This window comes from Camelina sativa, chromosome 18 (assembly GCF_000633955.1).
Source record: "Camelina sativa cultivar DH55 chromosome 18, Cs, whole genome shotgun sequence".
Taxonomy (NCBI): domain Eukaryota; kingdom Viridiplantae; phylum Streptophyta; class Magnoliopsida; order Brassicales; family Brassicaceae; genus Camelina; species Camelina sativa.
Window position 1 is genome coordinate 20,782,049 of NC_025702.1, and position 15,323 is coordinate 20,797,371.

The 15,323-nt window shown below is 41.8% G+C and overlaps 6 protein-coding genes, 1 long non-coding RNA gene and 1 pseudogene across 9 annotated transcripts in view; 2 read left to right on the forward strand and 6 right to left on the reverse strand.

Annotated features, from left to right (window-relative positions):
* On the reverse strand, nt 7–529 carry LOC109130625. Its single transcript, XR_002036532.1, has 3 exons — nt 465–529; nt 261–386; nt 7–94 (listed from the first exon to the last, which is right to left on the reverse strand). It is a non-coding gene; the product is annotated as an uncharacterized LOC109130625 (long non-coding RNA).
* On the reverse strand, nt 538–3,597 carry LOC104762960 (cell cycle checkpoint protein RAD17-like; the record flags this gene model as incomplete). Its single annotated transcript, XM_019240149.1, has 11 exons — nt 3,157–3,597; nt 2,976–3,033; nt 2,794–2,879; nt 2,653–2,700; nt 2,398–2,560; nt 1,983–2,293; nt 1,526–1,892; nt 1,322–1,447; nt 957–1,155; nt 814–874; nt 538–726 (listed from the first exon to the last, which is right to left on the reverse strand). Coding segments are annotated over exons 1-11 (1,812 nt in total), but the record flags the coding sequence as incomplete, so codon positions are not given.
* Nucleotides 3,783–6,152, forward strand: LOC104762961 (3-dehydroquinate synthase, chloroplastic). Its single transcript, XM_010486381.1, has 8 exons — nt 3,783–4,218; nt 4,459–4,609; nt 4,704–4,871; nt 4,975–5,201; nt 5,297–5,420; nt 5,502–5,564; nt 5,652–5,795; nt 5,869–6,152. Exons 1-8 carry the CDS (start codon nt 3,908–3,910, stop codon nt 5,998–6,000), a joined length of 1,320 nt encoding a protein of 439 aa, XP_010484683.1. The 5' UTR covers nt 3,783–3,907; the 3' UTR covers nt 6,001–6,152.
* On the reverse strand, nt 6,454–7,389 carry LOC104762962 (annotated as a pseudogene).
* On the reverse strand, nt 7,672–9,473 carry LOC104762963 (la-related protein 1B-like). Its single transcript, XM_010486382.2, has 5 exons — nt 8,790–9,473; nt 8,565–8,709; nt 8,353–8,443; nt 8,014–8,085; nt 7,672–7,909 (listed from the first exon to the last, which is right to left on the reverse strand). Exons 1-5 carry the CDS (start codon nt 9,346–9,348, stop codon nt 7,736–7,738), a joined length of 1,041 nt encoding a protein of 346 aa, XP_010484684.1. The 5' UTR covers nt 9,349–9,473; the 3' UTR covers nt 7,672–7,735.
* LOC104762965 lies at nt 9,821–11,360 on the reverse strand. Of its 3 annotated transcripts, none has more exons than XM_010486383.2 (5): nt 11,087–11,360; nt 10,721–10,851; nt 10,570–10,627; nt 10,348–10,428; nt 9,821–10,254 (listed from the first exon to the last, which is right to left on the reverse strand). In XM_010486383.2, exons 1-5 carry the CDS (start codon nt 11,250–11,252, stop codon nt 10,061–10,063), a joined length of 630 nt encoding a protein of 209 aa, XP_010484685.1. In that variant the 5' UTR covers nt 11,253–11,360; the 3' UTR covers nt 9,821–10,060. The 3 variants fall into 3 exon arrangements, with proteins under 3 accessions (XP_010484685.1, XP_010484687.1, XP_010484686.1); XM_010486385.2 differs by having other exon boundaries at nt 10,721–10,842; nt 11,087–11,359; XM_010486384.2 differs by having other exon boundaries at nt 10,721–10,848; nt 11,087–11,359.
* On the forward strand, nt 11,818–14,284 carry LOC104762966 (probable protein phosphatase 2C 79). The gene is made up of 5 exons (XM_010486386.2): nt 11,818–12,755; nt 12,906–12,957; nt 13,031–13,398; nt 13,541–13,777; nt 13,858–14,284. Exons 1-5 carry the CDS (start codon nt 12,483–12,485, stop codon nt 14,089–14,091), a joined length of 1,164 nt encoding a protein of 387 aa, XP_010484688.1. The 5' UTR covers nt 11,818–12,482; the 3' UTR covers nt 14,092–14,284.
* The window catches only part of LOC104762967 (NEP1-interacting protein-like 1), a 2,254-nt gene continuing 1,301 nt past the window's right edge, over nt 14,371–15,323 (reverse strand). Inside the window, exons 3-5 of the mRNA XM_010486388.1 lie at nt 15,111–15,194; nt 14,866–15,018; nt 14,371–14,703 (exon numbers count right to left, since the gene is read on the reverse strand). Coding sequence (XP_010484690.1) covers nt 14,572–14,703; nt 14,866–15,018; nt 15,111–15,194 — 369 coding nt within the window. The 3' untranslated portion in view covers nt 14,371–14,571. The remainder of the gene's footprint in view (nt 14,704–14,865; nt 15,019–15,110; nt 15,195–15,323) is intronic.

Consider the following 15,323-nt stretch of genomic DNA (forward strand, 5'->3'; position numbering starts at 1 on the left):
CCTCTTATATCTGCGAGAAGGAGATCAGCATCCGCCAAATACGAAGAAACACACCATGCATCTTCTATGGCACTGTCACCCACAAAATCTAGCACTACAACAAAGTTATGAGTCCATATTAGAAAATCTTTCTGCTAGAAAAGCACACAGACACATGTAAGTTTAAATATGCTCTCCTGTGTCACTCTATCAAGGAAGAAGATACTGCATATGCTAAGTAAATAAATACTAGGTAGTCAAGACGAGCTAGTAGTTCATACCATTTTCATGCAGAAAATCCACAACCCGCCCTGCTTGTCCATGAGCTTGGCTGAGAATCTTTTCCGGCGCATCCATTTTCAGTGGCAACCTTGCAAACTGGTCATGCACATGAGAGTCGCTGCAATCTGAGAAGAACATTAGCTTAGAAGATAACGATCCTGAGCTCTAAATTGTATTCTCCAAATTTCTTAGAAACAAATTACCTGATACAATGATATTATCAGTCTCTCTTTTGTTGTGGAGAAACTTGCCCAGAGCGTGAAACAACGAAAGCNAGTCTTGTATTTCATCATCTTCAGAAATTTCACTCTCCTCATCCGTCTCCTCGCCCATTCCTGCAAACGCATCTGGAGACGTCCTGTAGCTTAACCATTTCAGTACCGGGCTGTAATCTGTGGCCATCACTGATATATCAGCCACTCTTGAGCCCTCATAGCCTATGTTCCTCTGTTCTCTCAGATTCTTCTGCACTCACACAACAATTGTAAGTATATAGAGAAAGTTTGGACATGCATAATTAGTATATATTCCTGTAAAAAAGGAAACTCCGACCTTAGTTTGTATTGAGGATTGCTCCACTTGCCAGAGTTTTGGCTTCCGAATCACGTGCCATCTGTGTGTCCACGATACATATCAATCGAGAATACTAATTTCAAACATACAAACTACAGCTGGAATCCGAATGTAACAGAAACCTGGATGACCATGGCTGCTTGTTTCCATACAACACACCACGAATAGCAACCGAGGCACCAGCTGACTGAAGCACGTCCTCTGTTTTGTTATGTCCACTCATCTTTCCTCTTATATCTGCGAGAAGGAGATCAGCATCCGCCAAATACGAAGAAACACACCATGCATCTTCTATGGCACTGTCACCCACAAAATCTAGCACTACAACAAAGTTATGAGTCCATATTAGAAAATCTTTCTGCTAGAAAAGCACACAGACACATGTAAGTTTAAATATGCTCTCCTGTGTCACTCTATCAAGGAAGAAGATACTGCATATGCTAAGTAAATAAATACTAGGTAGTCAAGACGAGCTAGTAGTTCATACCATTTTCATGCAGAAAATCCACAACCCGCCCTGCTTGTCCATGAGCTTGGCTGAGAATCTTTTCCGGCGCATCCATTTTCAGTGGCAACCTTGCAAACTGGTCATGCACATGAGAGTCGCTGCAATCTGAGAAGAACATTAGCTTAGAAGATAACGATCCTGAGCTCTAAATTGTATTCTCCAAATTTCTTAGAAACAAATTACCTGATACAATGATATTATCAGTCTCTCTTTTGTTGTGGAGAAACTTGCCCAGAGCGTGAAACAACGAAAGCGTCTCATCTCTACCAAAACAGGAAGATATTCCACTATCCAAAACACTATACATTGTCTGCTCGTTTCCATGACAAGTGTCGTCATCCATGCCAGGCTGAGGTGATTTTATCTTAGTATGATTTAGGTCTGGCTTAACAGAGAAGAGTTGCAAAGATGTAATAGCATGTCTGATGTCGCCTCCACTGGCACTCGCCATCTGATCAATCTCCATGGTCGTTACCTTACAATGCTCTTCCCTACATATTCTATGAAGTGCCTTTTTAATTGAGTTCTTCGTAATGGGATTGAAAGCGACCTGCGAATATATACCTTGACAATCAACTAGAGTTGAAAAAAAATCGTATGTATAACGAGATATGCATTGCAAATAGTTTGGTAAAGCAACCTTTAAAGCCCCTGCTCGCTCAAGAGATGACTGAAGGTCCTCCATGCTTCGCGCAGTCTGGTCAGAAGAGTCGCCTTTATCGTAGTCAGTGATTAATACCACTGTTGGAATCTGCGTTGATCTGACTAAGAGAGTTAAGCAGTTTTGTAGCCTTTCAAATGCATGCCTCCCATTGGCTAGAGGAAGGTCATCAATCAAAAGAACAACGCGCTTCTTCATTCCCTCAGTACTTGATGAAGCCATCACTCCGTATTTCCTAGTACTCTCAACAAAGTTTTCAAACTCATCCAGCTTCGACGTGTACTTAAGTCCTGGGAGAATTCCAGCAGATAGATAATAAGTGGATTAATGCAGGGCATCCATTATCTGTCTTGAAATAGCATTGGCAAAACTGAGTAAATATTCCTTAAAGTACCTGAACTTGAGTTGTGTACATGTTCCTGCCAGATTGTAGGAATAGGAGCGTTCCACTCATACAGAGTGACTCCAAGGATAGACGAAATCAAATGGATAGTAGCAGATTTTCCGACTCCAGCTTGCCCTGTGAGTAGTAGAACATTATGATTCCCAAAACCATCCTGCTGATGATACAGAAAACCAAAAGGGTGAATAGCGCCATCAAGCACCACGAGCACAGAAATCAATTTCAAAGATAAAAACCAAACATTACCTTTGAGAAATCCAAACTCTTCTCAAACCACAGTTTAACTTCTTCAACCTAAAAGATTACATAAAAGAAGAAAAGGAAAGGCGTTAGGTGAAGCAAGGATAAAGCAGTGGTAAAAGGAAAGCACAGATGGAAGGAAGATACCTTCTTCTTGTGAACAGCAAGCTCTTCCAAGGTGCGAGGGCTGTAGTTGTCAACCCACAAATCCGCATTGTTGGTCCTTTCATAACCTAAAACAAGAGACCACAGAGCAATGAAATGACAGATACTAGAAGAGCTCCAAAAAAACCAATTAAAGCTAAAAGTTGTGGAGAACTGGGGCATACCAGAAGAATCCTTGAAGACGCTTAAAGCTTCATCGAAATCTTGGAAAGACAATTTAATCTGCGTGAGCGAGAGCGTGACATTCAACAAACAAACAAAAACCAGTGAAAATCGAATCAGAGCTAATCAACATGACTAAAAAAAACAAACAATAAAGAGAGACTAGGCAAAACAAATGCAGACCTTATCAACATGACTCGACTCTGTAGTGGCCGCCCTAGAACCCGAGAGTCGAGCTCTCTTGGTCGCTCTAGGATTCGTCGTTCTGGAACCTCCAGAGGACCTTGATTTCGACTTGGCATTAGACCGCGATGACCTTAAGTTATACGCAGAGGCATCGTCGTCTTCGTCTTCCATCGATAGGTTAACCATTTGCTTTGATTTCATTTTTTCCCGTCGCCGGAACCTTTCAGAAAGAGAAATCCCAATCGCCTAGGGTTTACAGTTTACGGGAAGACGAACGGAACTTGACGACTCGGTTAAACAATTCCGATTCCCAGATGAGCAGGAAATATCCGGTTAACCGGATCCTCCTCAAGGCCTAGGTGTCTTAGTCGTCACCTTGTCGAATTTGGCTCTAGTTTTTTCGCGGGTCGAACAAACGACACCGTTTACTCGAGGCGTACATGAGAAGACTCTTTTGGAGTAGTACTACTTATTAATCTGGGGTGACGTGTCCATATGGGGACCGTCAAATAACGAACGTTTTATGATGTGATCTGATTAAAACACGTAGCAATGTGGCCTGAGAGAGAGGAGAGAGACTCTCTCTCTCACCTACCCCTGCCCCACGGCGGCTTCACCAAACCAAACCACCAAATCAAATCAAATCAATCGTAATGGTATAATTCAGCATAGTCTTCTTCTCCACCACCCAACCCAATTTCTCCCCTCCTAACCCGGCTTTTTTTTTTTTTTACCTTAATCGATTCCCATGGCTGCCAACACTATTTCTCTTTCCATATCTTCCAACGTCGCCGCCTCCAAGAATCTCAACTCCCTTCAAAGCCGTCGCTTCATTGCTCCACCAACCATCTCATTCCCTGCAAAGTCTATCCCTGGGGAACTCTCTTTCTCTTCCACGTCTCTTTCCCGGTCTCCTGTGCGCGCCGCTGCTAGCCAGCTTATGAACGATCCACGCTCCCTCGCTTCTTCCCCCACAACCGTCGACGTTGATTTGGGTAACCGAAGCTATCCCATCTATATCGGCGCCGGCTTACTCGATCAGTCACAACTTCTTCAAAGGTCTCATCTTTTTGTTCCATTAGACCATTTTATTTAAGCTTGATGATGCTGCCTGTCAACTTAAATGTCTTGACATCTCTTTAGGTGTTAGTAGTGTTGATTTAGTAACTCGCTGGAGATACCTATTGACCACCTACCTTAGGGCCTATGGTTTAGTTTGTGAATTTGAGACCACATACTCTCTCGTTAGTTTTTTTGGAGTTTATTTCTTAGGGAACTTGTTGTGTAATATATGTATAGGCATGTCCACGGGAAGAGAGTGCTTGTGGTCACCAATGAGCGTGTTGCTCCTCTATACCTGGACAAGACTATTGATGCTTTAACTAGAGGAAATCCCAATGTGACTGTCGACAGTGTTATTTTGCCTGATGGCGAGAAATACAAGAACATGGTATTTTCTTTTATCTTCCATTTATATATTTCCCGGTTTCATGATTGTTAATAAATTGTAATCTTGAGTTTTTGAGACTGTTTGTTCTTTCTAGGATACCCTCATGAAAGTCTTTGACAAGGCCATTGAGTCTCGCCTTGATAGACGTTGTACCTTTGTTGCCCTTGGAGGTGGTGTCATAGGCGATATGTGTGGATATGCTGCTGCCTCTTACCTGCGTGGTGTTAATTTCATCCAAATTCCTACCACTGTTATGGCACAGGTTCATGTTTTCACTTCTCAATAGAAATTTCTTGTCTAAATTAATTAACATCCAGAAATTTTTGTGTTTATTTGTCGTTGCAATTCATTTCATTGCCGTGCAGGTTGATTCTTCTGTAGGTGGCAAAACTGGCATAAACCATCGTCTTGGAAAGAATTTGATCGGTGCATTCTACCAACCACAGTGTGTGCTAGTAGACACTGACACGTTGAACACATTGCCAGATAGGGAGATGGCGTCAGGCCTAGCTGAAGTTATCAAGTACGGGCTTATCAGGGATGCCGAGTTCTTTGAATGGCAGGAGAATAACATTGAGGCGTTGCTGGCAAGGTAATTATTCACATTACGAGTGATGCCCAAAACGAAAACATTGATATCATGAGTCTTTCCCTGTAAAAGTTGTGTGAAACAAAATTTCATTGTAGGGATCCAGCGGCATTAGCTTTTGCTATAAAACGATCATGTGAAAACAAGGCAGACGTTGTCTCACAAGATGAGAAAGAAAGCGGCTTGCGAGCAACCCTGAATTTGGGTCATACATTTGGCCATGTTAGTAGTTTATGATGGCCACTTTTGACAATTCTTCTTTTCGGGCCAAGATCCACTCATCACCTATTTTCTTTTTTGCAGGCCATTGAAACTGGCTTTGGTTATGGAGAGTGGCTCCATGGAGAAGCTGTTGCAGCTGGCACGGTATTTCCTTCTCTCTGCCATACATCCTGCTAACCACCCTCTTCTTCCCAAATTTGAGATTTGTTACACACTTTTATATATACTCAGGTAATGGCAGTGGACATGTCATATCGTCTTGGTTGGATCGATGAATCAATCGTTAAGAGAGTGAACAAGATCCTAGAACGGGCGAAATTGCCTACAACACCGCCAGAGAGCATGACCGTCAGCATGTTCAAGTCCATAATGGCGGTGAGTTTGTTGTTAAAAAGTTGGCATATTTTCAGCTAAAGAAGATTCATTGACATAACTTTTGGTAATGCAGGTGGACAAGAAAGTGGCAGACGGACTGCTGAGGCTCATTCTTCTCAAAGGCCCGCTGGGAAACTGCGTTTTCACGGGAGATTATGACCGGGAGGCGTTGGATGCCACGCTCCGTGCATTCTCCAAATCCTGAACATTTCTTATTTGTGATGATTTTGGTGTTATTTTGTTCACATACACGCATATGTAATCATGTATACCAACAACCTTGTAACTAGCTTTGTGGAATGTGACAATAATGAGCTTTTTAAAAAAGTTACCACCCTGTAAGCTTAAGTGTTTCAATAGTTCTTGCCTCTGTAAATAGTTCTTTGAGCGTTTAGACAAAGCATGTTTGTGTGATGTAAACACACTCCGATAAGCAAAAACAGAGGGGAAAATGAAGAAGCAGAGGAAGTGCAGAAATGCGTGATGCATTGTTCCGTTTAGAGAGGAAACAACTTCTTTTGCATGTTCTCTCGTCAAGTTTGTTGCAGACTTATTAATTTTATTGTTCAGTATTTAAATGGAAGCATGAACAATATACAGAGTAGGAATACGTAGAACAAGATGCTGGTTGGAGAAGCTGTCGAGAGAGGGCTGAGTGTGGTCTGCAACTGCCTTCTCATCGTCTGTTACACACTGCTTCTGCTATACCCTGTTTGGGTCATGGCATGCCTAATCAGTCTGTTTATGGCTTCTCACCTTTCTCTCTTCTTTCTCCTATTACTACTCCATCTCCTCTCTTCTTTCTTCTTCTGTTTCTCCCTTTTAATTTCAGTGGAATTTAGATGACACATAACATTCAAACTGACAAACTGTCTTCCAGTGTTACTTGAAGTTTATACACACACATATGTGTAGTTAACTATATATATAAAAAAAAATGATAAGACTTGATCACATGATGGTGCAAGCGTTGGGATCTTCATCGCTGAAAGCAGAAGTGTATTTGACCTCGAAGGAGCTGGCACGAGCAAGAGGTGCCACCAGAGGGTCGGCGAGGGCATTACGAACGTAGCCAGGAGGGGCCTTCTTGTCGTAGGCACCAGGTGCGTAAGGGTGTGGCACCACCTCGTAAGGCACGTAAGGCCACAGCTCCGCCTTCTTCCCCGTACGATGCATCACACGATGCACCACCTTGCTGGGTTGGACGAATCCCTCGACCGTGAGTTTGCTCTGTTTAGGATCGACGGTGACTTTGCTGACTCCTTTCATGCCTTCCACCGACTTCCTCACCCTTCGCAGTCCATCTTCACTTTTATCTCCACCCTCTTTTTTTTTTCATCATACGGAACACACTCTTGTTGTTACTTATTTACATATCGTAATACAACAATACAAAAAAAAAAAGGAGTATCAAATATATCAGAGAAAGAGAAGAGTGCCTGGAACTGCTTGAGCTTTTTGTGATGTTTCCGGTAACAGAGGTCTTTGCAGCCCATCAACGCCGATTACGATAGCCTTTTTTCTTGTCTTTTTCTGTTTATTTCTTTGGCTCGTAACTTCGAAATTGTCTGATCAAGCATCCATAAAAGTGAGACAACATTGCCCACTTTGCACGTGGACGAGTGAAGGAGTGGTATGTCACTGCTGAGCTAGCCAGCTGTTTCCATGTAGTGCTTTCTAGTATCATCTGGTATATGGGTTTACGTGAAAAAAACCCTCTATTTCGAACGGCGGTTTTCAGAAAAACTAGAATAAGAATATTTGTTGACGAGGATGGCAATATAGTAATTATCAGCCAACCCCAACAAATTAATATTTGATGTCTATCAAGTCTCAACAGTTGTTTCCTATTCAAAAATTTAAAGAGAACCAGAAGAGTTGAGCAGCATATTATTGTTTTCCTAATGAGACTGAGTTAACAATCAGTTCCTATCCGATTCTCAACAAAAAAAAAAGGAAAGAAAGAAAGAGATAGAGAGAGGCTTGCAAAAGGAAATTAAACACATTTTCCTTCCTCTCTCTTTGTCGCCAGCTGCTGCTGCTGGACCGGACTTTGAAGACTCACGAGGCAATCGATACTTGTCCCAGTCTCCTCGCCTCCTCAATGTTTCACCCTACAATCCCATCCGCATTCTACCGTTAGCCTTTCTTTTCCACTTTACTTGTCATATTATATGCATCAATGAATGAGAGATGAGATGAGGAGCATCTTACATACCTTAATTTCCACGACTTGTGAACTTTTCAGCGCCTCCAATATAGTCTGGATGTTGTTGGTCAGCTCTGCAAGCTGCAAAAGTTACAGACATTTCAAAGAATTACTCTTTTTTTACCGACAGTACACTCACTCATTCAACTAAGACTACTTCCAAGGTTGGAGTAGCTCGGTCACCCAAACATACATGCACAACTTTTATAAGCAACACGTTTATACAATAATAAAACATACTTTCTGCAGTAGGCATTCAAATGTGATTTAGCCTAAATTTCAGCTTCAGAATAGATGATGACTAAGTGTAAAACAAATGCGTTTCAATGGGGAGGGAAAACCACTTACTCTCCTAAACCCTGCTATAACTCTAACAGGAACCCAACCTTCATCATTCATCTGATCCCGCAAGTGTTTATCTCTGCTCAGGTTATCAGCACTGCGTTTAAAAATTACCAAAGGATAAAGTTTGTAACCCATAAATAAACGAGTAGAAAGGAGGGAACACAAACAAACAGCATATGATAACTCATTGCAGAAAAACAAACTGAAATGATTACCTGAAACAATATTCTACTTGTGTCAATATCTTATTGTACAAGATGGCATCAAAACTAGAAAGATACAGCGATGGAGGTGGGAAGGGTCCAACTAAACCTATCGGCTCTGGAGGTGGAGGTGGCATAAAGACATGCTGTGCATAATCTGAAGATGTAACATTGCGGAATTAGAAATTGGAATGTATGAGACGAGAGAGTAAAAAAGAAATGACGAAAACCATTTACCGGGGTAGAGCATGGGGCCACCATATTGAGGCGCTGCCATATATTGCGCACTAGTGGCAGGAAAAGATGGTGGCCCCATGAGCATGTGCGGTCTCATCATCCCAATACCCCTCTGCGGTTGCAAGTGCATGTCTCTCCCGGTATGGTTACGGTGAGAAAACCCGCTTTGGTTCCCCCAATGATCATAATGGCGCCTGTTTCCATGGTGGGAGGAGCCTTCCCCACGAGGGTAAGAGCTGGTGTTGCGATTCCGGTGAGAAGTACGGAAAGATCCAGAACCGTAAAAGGCACCCCTTTGGCTGTGATTCTGATCTCTGGTGTTAAAAGGAGGAGCAGGCGTTGCATTGGAGATGTTACTAGTGGAAGATGATGTGTTGTTGTTACTCCGTCGAAAAGGTTTCCTATGGCCATTAACAGTATGGTCGTCAGATGAAGTAGCAGCAACAGTCGAGCCAGTGGAATTGGTGTTGGAAGTAGAATTGAAAGGAGTTCCACCAGCCTGCAGGTATATTATTAAGAAGGGTAATGAGTAGCAAAAGAGAGAGAGAGAAAAGCGCATTATTATATTATTATATATATCTACAGGCAAATGGAAACAAGCATTGACGAGAGGGACTCTGTAACATGCAAAAGAATGAGCTGTGACACTGTAACATGCAAAAGAATGAGCTGTGACAACCCCTATGGTCGGTCAATTATTCCCTAATACATTTAAGTGATCAGATAAAACGAATCGGTGGTACAAACGTTATCCAATGAAAATCGGAGAGGCGTAACAAAGGAAAGAAGGTACCTGAGGAGGCATTGATGAGGATGAGGAAAGAAGGTACCTAAATGATTCCATAATTTATAAACCAGAAATACCCGAACCGATACCGGAATGCCGAGGACTAACTAAACATATTTAATAAGGTCTGTTTATTAGGACTGGAGGCTATACTAAAGTAATTTGATTCTACCAAACTAATAATTAAGTAATTTGCATTCGGTTTATAAGATTTTTGTCAGTAAATTTTGTACGCACCAACACGTTTTCATATCTGCCACAATGTGACTGATAATAGTATGTATACAATGGGAGAAAAACAACAACAAATAAAGACAGAAAACGCTTAACACATGTATCTCGAACCTCGACACATTTCGTCGATGCTCTCTCTCTCCATGCAACCCAAAGAAAAAGAAAAAGAAGAAGAAGAAGAAGAAGAAGTGGTATGTCTATATATATAAATTCATTGGATTGGAGTATAATAAAATATATAGGCGGCAAATTACAAAGGCAAGAGGAGGACAGAGCAGGGGACGAATTCAGCAAGAAGATTGGCGTCGATGTATTTGGAGTGGATGGCTTCCATACTAAGAACCACCAGCTCCATCTTGAGCTCATCTGCCACCTCTCCTATTATGGCCGTCGCCTTTTTCCCTCCCCCAAGCCTCTCCAACAGCTTGAACTCCTCGAACCCACCTGCAAACATCTCTCTCTCTCTCTCTTTCTTTCTTGATTCCCAACAAACCCAAAAAAAACAAAATCCCTACCAAATGAATCAATAAAAATTACCTTGAGAAAGATGCCACCGGATGCTGGATACTTGAGTCTCGTGCTCCGAAGATGATGATTCTCTCTTTCCTTCGTCAATTACTTTTTTTTTTTNTTTTTTTTTTTTTTTTTTTTTTTTTTTTTTTTGAGTGTTGTTGATGATGATGGATGATGATTTCAGTACTAAGTTCAGACAACAATAAAAAAAAAAATGGATATGATTTTGGGATTCTTGTAACTTACCTACAACTGTGATATCAGCTCCATACTTGTTTGCCAAACTAGTTGTTGTAGCAGCAGCCTTATCCCATTATCCCAAACCAAACCAAAAATTAGATGTCCAAATTCTTAACAAAAGAGATAATAAGAAAGAAAGGCAAAAGCTAAGCAAAACCTGTCGGGTGCCTTCAGAAAGATAAGGATTCCGATCAATCACTGGGAGAAGAAGATGCTTCACATTACTGAATGCATCATCTCCCACTGCACTTACTTCCCCCTGCGCTCTTGCTGCCACACCTAAACCTCCTCTCACCACCAACACAACTATTATCAGATTTCGCTAAATTTTTGTAAATTTTAGACTACTGTAGGCTATTATTCTAAACTGTAAAATTTCCAAACTTTCTATGGTGGAATATGCAAAAAAAACTGGACACCAAAATTTTGCGAAATAGAGAGGAATTAGTAGGACTAGTAGTCTCCCACAAATAAGGAATGAACCCAAGCAAACATGAAAATTAAAATCTATATAAAAAGATACCTCTGAGGGAGACGACACTGCGAAGGGAGGAGGAGAGCTCTCGAGGTTTAGATCGAAGACAAGAAAGAGAGTGCAGAGTAGACGAAGAAGAAGAAGAAGAAGAAGGGAGTTTGGAGGGCGCAACGAGAACAGAAACGGCGGCGGCGAGGGAGTGAGCAGATGCCATTGAGATTTGAGGAGATGGAGCCAAATCAAATCAAATCAAATCAAATCAATCGACCGACGACGATGATTCCAGAAAACAATACACTATTCATCCAGTCAAGTGGGTACTACAGTAGTAATATATAATCACATTACTTTATTTTATCTTTCCTAATATAATTTATAAGGCCCGAAGCAGCTACATGTTGGGCCATATAAAAATAGAAAGGGCCCATTTAATCGAAGCCCAAGCGGGGATGATGGTCATTATTCATTGGTTGGTTGGTCAAAACTCTCAATACGCCTTTACTGTAATAAGATGGAGAGATTAGTTAAAATGTGGCTGGCGAGTGGCTTGTTAGGAGGGAAATCGCATGAAAAATGTAATAATGAGAGAGAGAGAGAGAGAAGAAGAAGAACAGCTAATGAATGTATCCACACCACATGGGGGTTGGAGTTAAGGAGTGCACGTGCACACGTATGTGTGTTTTCTCGTCCTTCTTTTTTTGCGGGTGCGCAATAGAAGAAGAGAAATAGTGGGAGGGTGTGAATTGCAAAAAGAAAAAAAAAAGATGCAAAGGGAAAAGTGAATGAAGAAGAACAAGAAGAGTATGTTGTTGTTTTATCAATCTTGAGGGAGGGAGGAGGCTAGGAGGGTCTGCAATAATAATATCTGATTCCAGCATATTTTTTATGAGTTTGGAACAGAGAAAGAGAAGCAGAGAGTTCATCCGTGTCGCTTCTTTAAGGTTTATTTCTCTTCTTGTGAGTTCTCTTCTGTTCTGTTCCTAATAAAAAGATCTGAAATATATATATACAAAAAAAGGGAGAGAGACTAGAAGACTTCTTTAATTCTTGTCTATCTTTCNTTTTTTTTTTTTTTTTTTCTTTTTTTTGCTTTCGGTATCTCTATCTATCTATCTATCTATCTCCTGGCTTATTATTAGCTACTGTGATAGAGATCCACACCACATGTTACTTGCTTCTTAGTTACTACTGCTAGTTTTCTCTCTCCTTTGAGATCTTCTCCATCATCATCATCATCATCCAGCTCTTGGATCTTCTTCCTTATTCTTGCTTGCTTTGTTATTCTTTTCTTTTTTATATATATGTATGGTGTGAATGAATGGAAGTTTCCGACTCCGCTGCCGCTGCTCTGTCTCTCTTCTTCTTCTTTTCTTGTTTTTTTCTTTTTCCAGCAGAGTTAATTTCTATCAGAATCGGTGGTCGTGATGACGGGACATGAGCTGAGATGTTATCCTTCTTGATGAACTTTTTGACCGCTTGTCTGCGGCCCTCTTCTTCTTCCTCCCCCTCCCTAAGTTACTCTGATTCCAAAGGCAAACAAGACGGCCTCCTCTGGTACAAAGACTCTGCTCGCCACCTCGTTGGTGATTTCTCCATGGCCGTTGTTCAGGCCAACAACCTCCTCGAGGATCAGAGCCAGGTCGAATCCGGTCCTTTGAGCACCCTCCCTTCTGGTCCTTTTGGCACCTTTNCCTTGCATCCTGATGACTCCCGTATTGTCGTCTTAAAGCACAATGTCTGGCGTGTTAAGGGCCTTATTCAGGTCAGGTGCCTTTCTCTACCAAGTCCTGATCTGATATTTATTATGTGATGTTATTTCACAAAGTGTTAATTACGGCCCCAAATGTCAATTGATCTTGAAAGCTAGCCTTTGTTCCTNTCCCGTTTTGTCTACGATCATCTCTTTCCCCATCTCAAGAGTAAGCCCCCACTTGTAACTTGTAGTACCTTTGAGAATGAATGGGATGGGAACTCAACAATCCTTGTCTGCAGGATTCGCAGCGGAGCAGGATTCCATGTCCATGGATGTGATAAGAAAGGCCTATGAGGCCACCGAAGAAGGCTTTCTAGGGGTGGTGGCCAAGCAGTGGGCGGTGAAGCCACATATTGCAGCTGTTGGTTCATGCTGCCTTGTGGGTGTCGTGTGCGACGGGAGGCTTTACGTCGCTAACGTTGGGGACTCCCGTGCGGTTTTGGGAAAGGTCATCAAGGCCACGGGTGAGGTTATTGCGCTTCAGCTCTCAGCTGAGCATAATGTGAGCATAGAGTCTGTGAGGCAAGAAATGCACTCCTTGCATCCTGACGACTCCCGTATTGTCGTCTTAAAGCACAATGTCTGGCGTGTTAAGGGCCTTATTCAGGTCAGGTGCCTTTCTCTACCAAGTCCTGATCTGATATTTATTATGTGATGTTATTTCACAAAGTGTTAATTACGGCCCCAAATGTCAATTGATCTTGAAAGCTAGCCTTTGTTCCTTTCTTGTGTGTGTTTGCACTTTGCAGGTATCACGATCCATAGGAGACTTGTATCTTAAGAAAGCCGAGTTCAACAGGGAACCGTTGTACACAAAGTTCCGGCTGCGGGAGCCAATGAAAAGACCAATCTTGAGTGGGGAACCGTCGATAACCGTGCATGATCTCCAATCCGACGATCAGTTTCTGATATTTGCATCGGACGGACTCTGGGAGCAGCTCAGCAACCAAGAGGCTGTTGAAATCGTTCAGAACCACCCTAGAAACGTATGAGACACAATCAGTTTCAGTTACATAAGAATTTTCCTAACTACGGATTAACAAAGTGAGAATGAATGTTGATTCAGGGGATAGCGAGGAGACTAGTGAAAGCGGCGCTGCTCGAGGCGGCCAAGAAAAGAGAGATGAGATACTCTGATCTCAACAAGATTGAGAGGGGAGTTAGGAGGCATTTCCACGACGACATCACTGTGATTGTCCTCTTCCTGGACACCAATCTGCTCAGCAAAGCCTCCTCCTCTCTCAAAACCCCTTCGGTTTCTATCCGTGGTGGTGGTATCACTTTACCTAAAAAACTTTAAAATTAATCAAGTTCCATCCATCATCTTGTTGTAGTTATATTTATCCAACCAATCTTTCTTTCTGTTGTTTTATAGTATATCTTTTGGGTTTACTCTTCTGGTATAAGAAATGTGCAAGTGACATGTTGGATCTCATCCCAATTATTTTTGTACTCAGACTTGTTCATATAAATTTGTATGATCTCTCTTCTTAGTTGGTAAGAGTAGAGTATCGCTAATGGATGTGTATATATGCTTCTTGATTTAGCAACATATCCTTTTTTGAATGATGAAGCCAAATCAAAGAATGAATAAGATAAATAAACAGGATCTCCAAGAAATGAGTGAAGGAAAATTACAATGATTGGTGCATCAGAATCTCTGTAACGAGTAATCATCTAAAATAATCAATGAACACTATACTAATGTGTGTATGTAAATGTGTATGGGGGGAGCCTATACCTCATGTACAAAGAAGAGAAGACAAAAGAAAAGAGAGGTTCATTCAATAGAAAGATGTCTTCTGCACAAGGGACAAGAGGCATGCCTGCGAAGCCATTTGTCGATGCATGGTAGGTGGAACATATGATGGCACTGCGGCAAACTTCTAACCGTCTCTCCCACCTGAAAGTCCTGTTTTTATCTCAATTTTATTAGTTATCTATCTTTCAAACCACACTACTAGTAACCTACAGGATCGAAAACATATACTAGAACCTCTCAATAAATAACCTTGTAATATATACGTTCTTGTATCCATGGGAGGAGGAATAAAAGGGAAAGGGAGAGACAAACCTGAAGGCAGACAGAGCAAGGGACCCGGTCCTCAGAGGTGTGTGTGATTCGGACCTTTGGAATCCTGGCGAGAGAGTCACCAGTGAGACCCTTTGAAATGGCAGTGTCAAAGATGTCTGTGTGCTCTTGGAAGTGAGACTCGACAGCTCCCATCTGTACGAATTGGATCAGGATAGTACTAGTACGTGAGAAAATGAATTTTTAAATGTGAAGAAGAAGAAAGAGTGGGGGGGGGGGGGGGTAACCTGACTCTGGACGGCACTTAGCATGGCAGGACCGATACGCTCACGAACAAGCCGGCCGCTCAAAAGGCTAGCAAGGACATCAATCTGTGTATGATAGAGCCACAAAAGCATTTTTGTTGAGCATATAAAAAAAGGGAAAAATAGGGGGGGGGGGGTCCTAGTCATATCCTATCTAATGGGGTATAATGTGTAATCAAAAAAGAAAAAGAAGAA